Source organism: Chironomus tepperi, unplaced genomic scaffold (genome assembly GCF_022539635.2).
Source record: "Chironomus tepperi strain 1889 unplaced genomic scaffold, CSIRO-AGI_Ctep_v1 contig_401, whole genome shotgun sequence".
Lineage (NCBI taxonomy): Eukaryota > Metazoa > Arthropoda > Insecta > Diptera > Chironomidae > Chironomus > Chironomus tepperi.
This window is the reverse complement of record NW_027226523.1, coordinates 622307-632800: the sequence shown is the minus strand read 5'-3', so window position 1 is coordinate 632800 and position 10494 is coordinate 622307. Positions and strand designations below refer to the sequence as shown.

Below are 10494 nucleotides of genomic sequence, written 5' to 3'. Positions count from 1 at the left end.
TACGCATTATCAAAATGTATTAATGCACGATAAGGAGTTAAGCTCAATATAAAAGACTAGTCAAATTTAATTGATTCTCTCAGTTAAAGTCGTGCATTTGAAAGCATCAGTCTCAAAATAATTTAATAAATTTAAGAAAATCATATTTTTTTTATTTATTATACTCGTTATTGATAAGTGTTATTAGTGTCCATAAGCATGACACAGAGAAAAATACCTTTACTTCTCATAGTAATTTTAATAGCACATTTTTGTAAATGTGACATTGGAACCACGTGTATCAATAAACCGCCAAGCAAAAAAATGGATTTTTCAAGTGATCAACCAAGACCTGATCAAAAAAGTTTGGTGATGGCTTTTGATACTACAGGTAAAGAAAAAGATCAAACTAGAGCTCGAAGTTGACTTTTCCATAAAAAAATTTGAGTCGATTTCTAGCTATGGATTGAACACAAAGGCTTAAGTGTACTTGAGGGGGGACCAATGTATAAAAATTTTTTTGGCAATTTTTTCGGCTTAACATGCTTTAAATGAGCATAAAACAATTAAATTGGAAACTAAATGGCAAATTTGAGTGATTTTAAGTGATTACAAATTACCCAAAAAGCACATAGCGTAGAAATGACCAAAAACCCGATCACAGATTGACTTAACTCTGGTCTGAAGCTGGATTTCATGGATCTTTGCCTGAATTCGGATCTTCGGCTATTTCTACACCGTTTGCCGGGACTATTTTGCAATGCATTTATTGACTTAATTTTTTTTTCCTCTCAAAAAGGATCAATGGGTTCGGAACTGGAACAAGTTAAGTCAAGTGCTCAAGAAATTGTTCAAGAAATGGCAGCTAAAGCTGAGAGTCCCATCTATAACTATATCTTGGTTGCTTTCAACAATCCTAGTAAGTATTACCTTCATGCTATATTCATAAATTTCCCAGCGTCACGTGCAATTAAAATTCAAAAAAACACATTTAGTCATCTCCAATCAATATTACTTTTAGAAATGTATATTTTGAGTACCAAAATATGCACAACAATTAAGTATTTACTGATAATAACATTGTCTTCTTTTTGCATTAATTATGAACTGATAAGACAATGTATAATACTTTAATGATTAATCTTGAAAGTCCCAAAAATCTCATTAAATTTGACTTATTTTATTTTAGATGTGGATGAAGCAGTTATTACCAGAAATAAGGATGACGCATTAAATAATATTAAACAAATTGGAATCCAAAGTAAATACGGTCATGGATGTGCAGAAATGGCAATGCTTGGATTGAAGAAAGGATTAACTGCAGCACTTCCAAATTCAATTGTTTATGTTTTCACCGATGCTAGTGCCGCTGATCTTCATCTCTTAAGTGAAGTTGAGGATTTGATAAGGAAGAAGCAAATCACTGTCAATTTTTTGTTGACTGGCGATTGTGGTGAAAAGCATACCGAAAAGTATCAGGTGTATTTTAAAATTAGTCGTGTTAGTGGTGGACAAGTCTACGAAATTGAAAGGAGTAACGTGAAGAGTGTCTTTATGCCAATTAAGGAAGACTTAAGTCCTAATTTTGTAGTTTTAAAGACCATTAAAACTGAATCAGCTGAGACTAAAAACATTAATTTTGATGTTGATATAAGCCTTGAACAGCTTAAAGTCAGTGTAATAGGATCAAGTCCAACCCTGTCTATTTACGATCCATCGAATAATTTGGTGACTGGAAGCTCAGAACTCTCTTTAGGAAGTTTAAAGTTATCAACAGTAAAAAGTCCAAAGCAAGGAAAATGGCGAATTGTGACATATGCAAGTTCAGCGTATACCATCGTAATTAGTGGCATGAGCAGCTTAAAATTCAATTTTGGATTTAGCTTGAAACCCGCTGACTCATTATCACAAACAAATCTTCAGCCTCTGTCTGGTTTCAAAAATATTTTATCTATTTCCGTTTCAAACATGGCACAAGTTAAGGAACTATCAAGTGTAGAAATAGTGACTGTGCCATTAAGTTCATCTGAAACCTCAACTACAATTAATGTTCCTTTAAAACACCAGAAGGGCAATATTTTTGCATCAGATCCATTTGATGTACCAAATCAAACATTCACAATCAAATTAAATGGACCTGATTCGGATGGAAATGTTATTGAAAGAGCATTTCCGTCTCCGATTGTAGCAACATCTGGAAGTAAGTTTTTAGATATTTGAGGTCGTTCAGTTATTATGTAGCACGAAAAATTAACTTTTTGTATTAAACGTCCGGCCCTTGTAAGGTTTCCCGAAGTCTCACTTACTTACTAACTAAATTCGGCGGTAGTACAGATCAAGTGTGATCCATGGCTAATTAGCTGAAGTTTAGGATTCAACAAATTCTCGAGACCAGGCCCGATACTACTAGGACATCGGGAACCCTTAGAATCTCCCCTACCAATAAAAGCCTTACGTAATAAGCAAACGACACCAATTCCTATTTTGCTAAATATTCTTTTCAATTTTTATTTACAGGCGCTCCTGAGTTGAGCATTAAGGCTGATAAAGTTCAAGCTTTTGAAACTGGCAGTATTGAGCTATCATGTATTGTGAAATCACAGATTCCCGTTGAAATTGGATGGACATTAAATGGAAAAATTTTGGAAAAGATTGAATCAAGGTAATTAAAACGGTCAATAAAGGGTCAGGGACTATTGCCCAAAGAGCGACACAGATGAAGAAGGATCTGCCATGAATCTTTTAAGAATCCGCTAAACCTCTTTCATTATCATCAAATGAAAGCTATCTTACAAACGCCAAACGGAGTATTAAAGAGGTTTAGCGGAGCCTTAAATGCTTCGTGGTTGAACCTTCTATCTGGTGGCGTCTGACCTTGCCTAACAATATTTCTTGTAAATCTTCAGAATTGAAATTTTAATTTTTTTTACATTTTAGTGAAAGCAATGAGCTTAAACTCAACATTAAAAATGCCAAACTCAAGGACAGTGGTGTCTATAAATGCGTAACTATCAACAAAGTGAATTGCGAAACACAAGAGATTAAAATTGATGTTCTGGCTGCACCAAATATTAAAATAATCAGTTCATCAGCTAAGATGGTTGAGAATTCTAGTTACACATTAACTTGCCAGCTTGATGACACTAAAGGACAGATTATTGACTATAGCTGGGTTGACAAAGATGATAATGTTCTACAGAAGGTAAGGACAATATTCAGGCAGAGAGCATGCTTTTATGATACAGCAATAACACACTGGTACCAAAAAGCTGTCTCCTTGCCTATTAGGGATGTCGAATAATATTATGAACAATTAAGTAATAATTTAAATCCTTTAGAGTGGCCAAACCTACACATTCACAGCCAAACTAGAACAAGACAAACAACTTGTAAAATGTAAAGCAAAATGCAAAGCATTTGAACTTGAAGATTCCTTAATATTAGATGTGGATTACTCACCAAGATTCTTAAAAGACGAATCATCGCTTAACAATCTCAAGTATGGATCCAGTGTAAGTTTTGACTGCACAACAGTTGAAAAGCCATCAAAAAATCCAGTAAAATGGTTCTTCAAAGGAAAAGACTCAACAGAAAAGAAGTTGATTGATGGACAAAATGAAGGAACATTGAAAATAGAAAAGCTTTCTGGAAACAATGCCGGTGAATATGAATGTGCAGTTAGTAACACAGTTGGGGAAGTAAAACGAAACTTCAATGTTACTCTAGGTCCAAAAGGTGAGTCTTGAAACTTAAAAGGGTTCGTCCAAAATTGCAAGCCTTGGACGAACCAGAGTGTGGCTTTCTCAAAAACGACCGTTAATTTTTTTCAAAAAAATATTTTTTGTCGTTAATATTCAAATTTTTTTTGACCGTTACTTTTATTTTTCTTCGTAACGGAAATTTGTATTTTAAAATAAGTTGAGTTTGAAATGTTCGAATTTTTTCGACAATCTAATGTCGAAGAACTCGATTTTGAGACGGCCATACTCTGTTACGAAATATAAAGTGCAACCCAAAACTGCAGGTATCCACATCTGTTGTTAGAACCGTAATTTTAATATTCTAAAATACATATATTTCCAGGAATACCAAAAATAACAACAGCGAGCAAAGTCATTGTTAAAAATGTAACAGAAAGTGTTGAATTTTATTGCGAATGCAACGACTGTCTGCCCATCACACACGCTGTTTGGTATGTTGAGACAAAAAGCACTGAAACCAGAAGCTATTTAATGGAAACTATTAAGGATGAAGAAAAGGATTATTATAAAACATTTGTTAAAGTTGATGAGGTTTCAATAGAAGATTCTCCATTTTTTAAATGTACATTAGAAAATGAGTTAGGCCAAGATACTCTAAAAATTGAGCTACAAATCCAAAAGCCTCCAAAAATTGAAAAAATTCTACTCAAAAGTGATATCGAAATTGAAATCAAAGAAAGCTTTGAAATATTAGAAGGAGAAAACATGACAATTGAATGTGTTGCAGACGGTTTGCCGATTCCTGAAATATCCTGGAATAAAGGCGGGAAATCAATTTTAAATATTCCGAATGTTGCAATCACTGATGAAGGTGATTTTGAATGTGAAGCAACAAATTTACTTGGTGCTGTGAGAAAAACTGTTCATCTTGACGTGAACTTCCCGCCTAGAAGAGAAAAGGATGTTGAAACTGCATTTACAGTTGTTGAGAAAAAGAAAGTCACTTTAGATTGCAACCTTATTGGAAAACCTGATCCAGAAATTACTTGGCAGTTTAATTCCAAACTAATTGAAGCAAATGATAAGTTTGAGATTGTTGGAAAAACTTTGAATTTTGTAGCTGGACCTGATGATAGTGGAATCTATGGGTGTGTTGGAGTTAATGCATTTGGAAATGCATCGGTTGAATTTTCTGGGATTGTCAAGAGTAAGTAAAGTTATGATTAATATTTGCGGTTAAATGGCTTCAGTGGACTAAATGATAGAGCTTTGGACTTATGCGCTAAGGGTCTTGAGTTCGATTTCAGGTCATGTCAAATTCTTGAAGCATTTGTTTAATTTTTACTGTTCTCATTACAAAGCTTGACTCAGTTGCTGTGTTGGCTGCAGTTTTACAGTCTCTAGCATATGATGTGTCTCAAGTATTAGGTATATCCACTAAGATATATTAGTTTCTGGATATTTTTCCTTAAGAATCTTGCTCATTTGAATTATAATTTGATACATTGCAAGGAACATAAATTCTTATGATATAGTCGTGTCCTTGCAATGTGCAGAGCTTGTAAATGGTTCGGATCCCACTTTAACCTGTAGGTCTAAAGGGTGTGGGACACAAGATCATTTATCGAATTGCCTCCAGCTCATAATGCTGGATGATCCAGCCTGCATCCTCCAAAAATTACAATTATTAGTATTAACATTTTTAATAAATTCCTATTATTTTCAGCATTCCCACGAATTTTCAAATCCAGCGATGAAATCGTCAAAGTTGAGAACAATACATTCCTAGAACTTCCATGTGATGCAACTGCATATCCACAGCCATCCATCAAATTCCTCCTAAATAATACAGAACTGATAAATACATCGCCTTTATTAATAAAATCAGTAACTCCATCAGATGCTGGAAATTATCACTGTATTGCGGAAAATGAAGTTGGAACTGACGAGAAAATATTTTATGTTTATGTCGTGAAGAAGCCAATGATTACAACATGTCTTCCAAATATCACACTTTATACGAATCAAACTGAAGAAATTTCATGCGGTGCTGTTGGACTTCCTGAACCATCAATCAAATGGAAGTATAATGATGTGGATATACTCAGTACTAATGAGCTACTGACATTAAGTTCGACACAAAATAGCGGAAAAGTCTCGTGTATTGCTGAAAATTCTGAAGGAAATGACGAGAAGCACTTTTACCTTGAAACTATAAATATCCCAAATTTACTTCCAATTGCAAAGGATTTACAAACAAATATTACAATTCGTGAAGGATATGACTTAGATCTGTTATGTCCATTTGAGAATTATAACATTATTGACTGGACCTTCAATGACACTGCCTTAAAAGCAGCTGATTTCAAGAAGGCTGACAAAAAATTAATCATCTTCAACGTAGAAAGATCATTCAGCGGTTTATGGACATGCTTAGCATCAAATACTGAAGGCAACAAAACATTTTCATTCAATGTCAAAGTTCTTGCAGCACCAAAAGTCCTTGCAAGTTGGAATTTCAATAAGAACATCAGTGACTTTGAAAATAACAAAATTAATTTGGATGAAAGACATTTCAAAATGGAAGATAACTTAACAATGAACTGTACAGTTGATGGAAGTCCATTACCAAATGTTGAGTGGCGTAAAGGAATCGATTTGATTGGCAGAGGAGAGGTTCTTTCAATTAATAAGTTGCAGTTCCATCACAGGTAAACTTTAAATTCATTTGTATTTTCTAGTTCCAATTCTGGGTCTTTCACATCCTACGTTACACGAGAACGACATCTTTAATTAAGGTTCGGCCAAGAACCACAAGCACAGCATTTCCTACATTTTAGATGCATTGGTTTGAAGTTTTTGGCTGTACCTTATAGTTCGTCCGAGGCTGCAGGCCTGCAGTTCTAAGCTGAATCTTATAGTTCAGTGGTGGACAACCTATGTGACGTGACACATAAGTGTGTGTGTCGCCAAAAGTTGTTGGAAATGTCACTAGTGTGGACCATGAAAAATAACAGGCTGCCCACCACTGCACTACCTCGTCCAAGGCTGCAGCGTCTGCATTATTCGACAAACCCTAACCTTAATATTTTTTTTACAGTGACATCTACACATGCTCGGCTGAAAATACACAAGGTGTTATATTAAAGTATTTCAAAGTTGATGTACGTTCTGCCCCATACGTTGATAAGTCGGTAGATATACAAACTAAATTTCTCAGCTACATTGATGACACAGAGATTTTGAGATGCAGTTCTATACACGGAAATCCAAAGCCTTTATTTATTTGGCTTGTTGACAAGTAAGATAAATTGGAATTAATAATTTATGCCAGTGCTGTCCAAACTATGTGTATGGAAATGTCATGAACCGAATGCCGGGTTAAAGCTTACCAACTAGGTTTGGACAGCACTGCTTTATTCAATTATTAAATGATGTACTATTTTTGCAGTGAATTAATTGAAGATGCTGTGGATGATCATTTGGTAATAGACAAGATAAAATTATCAGATCAAGGCAAATATACATGCATAGGCAGGAATGAATTAGGATCTGCGAAAATCAACTATATCCTCGATGTATATGAACCTGCTCAGATATTAAGAGCTGTTGAAGAAGAGAGAATATCCAAAGATGATAAATCAGTAAAATTAAGCTGTACAGTCCGTGCAAATCCACTTCCAATTGTATCATGGACATTTAATGGACATATTTACACAACAACATCTCGAGTTAAAATTGATGAAGTATTTACCAACTTAACAGGCAATGTCGTGTATTTTGATAAATTTGGAAATGGAATCAACTTTTTGGATCCATTTAAATTAAGCACGTCAAGTGAAAAATATTATTCAATGCTTACTAAGATCGATTCAAAGACGTTAAAGCTTGATATGATTTATAAGAATCCAAAGGATTTATTACACCAGAGACAATTTAATTGCTACACATTTAATGCACTTGGAAGGGATGAAAAGTCAGTCAACATAAATGTCACACAGAAGCCATACATTGAAAAGGAAAACATGATTAAACAAAAGGATGTAGAAATCCTCGAGCATATGCCAATGGAATTGCATTGTTTAGTTGAAGGATATCCAAAACCTCAAGTCAAATGGTTTAAGGATGGCCATGAGATTTATAATAATGAAACAATCAAGTTCATTGACAATCGTAGGATTCTTACCTTATCAGAAACTCTTATGTGGGACTCTGGATCTTATAAATGTTTAGCTGAAAATGTCGATGGCAAGCTTGAAATTATCTTTAATGTCGTCATATTGTCACCTCCAAAAATCACAGAACCTGTAAGGACATCGAGATCACCGATTATTGATATGAGTTATGGAAAAATAGAAACAATAAATGTTACAAGAGGAAATGATGTTAGGCTGGAATGTTTAGTAGAAGCATCACCAAGACCTAAAATTCATTGGCTTAAGCTTGATGATTATGAAATGTCGATGGAAAGTTCGTTGGTGGATGAAGATGTCACCGTATTGGTAAGTCAAGTTAAATGCCTATAAAGTTTATCCCAAACTGCTGGTCTGCAATCTTGAACAAACAACAAGGTCAAGCATCTGGAATGCAAGAAATGCAGGCCGGCAGTTCTTGGCCGAACCCTAAATTCTTATCCAAATTGACATTATTAATAAATTTATTAATAATTTTCCAGAGTCTTACTGAAGTTGAAGATTCGACCTACTACATGTGCTATGCTAACAATTCCGTTGGATATACACAAAAGATATTCCATATAAATGTCCAATATCCTCCAAAATTACCAGAAAATGGAGAATCAGATGAATATCTAACTGTTAAGCTTCATCACGCTTTTAACCTCGAATGTAAAGTAACAGCATCTCCTGATGCTAATGTACATTGGACTTATGTAAGTTGCAAATTTTTCTTACTGATTTGATATTTGAAGCTATTAACTCAATTTACTATTTTAGAATTCAAGTGATCTGAATAATGAGAATAAATACTTTTTGTCGGTTAATAATCAGACATTAAGAGTCACTGATGCCAATAGGAACCATCAAGGTAAAATAACCCTGAATAAATGAACATAACGTTGCTCTCAAGCCACCTACATGTCTTATCGTCGACGCAAGACGCATAACGGTACCCTAGCGAGTACATTGAAGCGCTAGAGCAACGCTACGTCGTCGTATTAACGGCAAGACATATAGTGACCTGGACAGTACTGGAACCAGAGTTGCAAAACAGATGCCTGTGACAAACAAAAACCGTACAAATTCATGATAATTTGTACAGTTTTGAAAGAAGCCTGTCACAGACACCTGTTTTGCAACTCTGACTGGAACGGCTGAATTCGACTCATAATTATGATTTTAAAATGCCGTGTTGTGCTGTTCGGCAGCATTTCTTAAACTTCTCACTAATCCTAACTCTAATAATCTCATTCCCTTTTAGGACAGTACACATGCACAGCATTCAATCACATTGGACAAATCCAAAAGACCTTCCATGTCAAGATTGAAATACCAATTCAATATACACCGTGGTCAAAATGGTCAGAATGTAATATTCCTTGTGGTTCCGGTGGAATCCAATACCGTAAAAGATCCTGCATTTTAGAGGATGCATCAACTTCTTACAATTGTTCTGGTGAAACTATTCAAAGGAAATCATGTAACGAGTTTCCATGTCCAATTAATGGCGGTTGGAATTCATGGTCAGTTTGGAGTGAATGTCCATCATGTTATGATGTGCTGGATAGTGATAAGCCAATACAAAGAAGGACAAGAAGCTGTGACTCACCAACTCCTTCATATGGTGGCGTTCATTGTCGTGGAAATGATGTTGAGGAACGTGAATGTGAAATAAATGTTTGCAATATTGATGGTGGATGGAGTGACTGGACTGACTGGTCAGCATGTAGTACGACATGTGAAAGAGGTATTCAAGTTCGTTATAGATATTGTAACAATCCAGAACCTACACATAATGGAAAGTCATGCTCTGGCCATTACTATGAAACAAAATACTGCATGAATGCAGCATGTGAGGAATCAACTACAAGAGACTATGAAACTGAAAGTTCAGCCAAAAATGGCTTAGTAATTAATGTTTATATGAAAAATTCAGAACAGAAACCGGAAGTCAATATTGATGAAATTGATCGATATGCAGAATCAAGACAGGCAAGACCACAAAGAACTTGCAGACAAGGATTGAGATATAATTCAGACAGGAGGCGATGTGAGAGATATAATTAGTTGCTTAATATAAAATGCTTAGTTTAAGTATGATCGTCACATATTGAGATGTTGTCATCACGTCGACGGGATTGGTGCCCGAGTGGAACAAGCTGCGATTAGTCTTGTAGTGAACTTGACGTATGTGGAACTTGTCATAGAATGTCAAGTTTACAACTAGACTTCAGATCGACTATTCGCAGTCTGTTCCACTCGGGGTGATTTAAGTCATTTCCAACAGGCACTTGGTATTAGTAAGTGCGGTAGGTCGTACCGTCTTAGCGTCGTGATGACAACAATTCAATATGTGTAGATCAAGTAGCTCTATATGTTAAAATGTTAATAATATTAAATAATAAATATAATACAAAGTTGTACAGCCAGACGTTCTGATAAAGCAACAATTAGTCATAGAAATTTGCAAATAACCATTATCAAGAAGTGTAGATTAATTTGAAGTTAATAAATTATAATGCTGATTAATAAAAAGAATCTCTCAAAATTTCTACTTGTTTAGGTGATTCCGAGAGATTATTCAGTGGTGCAATTCACGTAATCACATTATTGTGATTTTTGTAGCGTATTTTCCC

General features: G+C 35.0%; 2 protein-coding genes across 2 annotated transcripts; both read left to right on the top strand.

Moving 5' to 3' along the window:
* The first annotated feature begins 303 nt into the window (after positions 1–303).
* Positions 304–8045, top strand: LOC139096770 (hemicentin-2-like). The gene is made up of 11 exons (XM_070648520.1): positions 304–370; positions 779–898; positions 1169–2179; positions 2497–2641; positions 2917–3181; positions 3318–3714; positions 4063–4887; positions 5407–6391; positions 6781–6981; positions 7132–7987; positions 8037–8045. Exons 1-11 carry the CDS (start codon positions 304–306, stop codon positions 8043–8045), a joined length of 4881 nt encoding a protein of 1626 aa, XP_070504621.1.
* Positions 8046–8776: 731 nt separating this feature from the next.
* LOC139096769 (thrombospondin-2-like) lies at positions 8777–9925 on the top strand. The gene is made up of 2 exons (XM_070648519.1): positions 8777–8819; positions 9120–9925. Exons 1-2 carry the CDS (start codon positions 8777–8779, stop codon positions 9923–9925), a joined length of 849 nt encoding a protein of 282 aa, XP_070504620.1.
* The last annotated feature ends 569 nt before the right edge of the window (positions 9926–10494 follow it).

Excerpts from the sequence above, each read along its gene's own strand:
- LOC139096770 (XM_070648520.1), top strand. The coding sequence starts at position 304 with ATGGATTTTTCAAGTGATCAACCAAGACCTGATCAAAAAAGTTTGGTG. Across the intron at positions 899-1,168 it reads GGTTGCTTTCAACAATCCTA|ATGTGGATGAAGCAGTTATT; the intron begins GTAAGTATTACC and ends ATTTTATTTTAG. Across the intron at positions 4,888-5,406 it reads ATTTTCTGGGATTGTCAAGA|CATTCCCACGAATTTTCAAA; the intron begins GTAAGTAAAGTT and ends TATTATTTTCAG.
- LOC139096769 (XM_070648519.1), top strand. The coding sequence starts at position 8,777 with ATGTCTTATCGTCGACGCAAGACGCATAACGGTACCCTAGCGA. Across the intron at positions 8,820-9,119 it reads GCATAACGGTACCCTAGCGA|GACAGTACACATGCACAGCA; the intron begins GTACATTGAAGC and ends ATTCCCTTTTAG.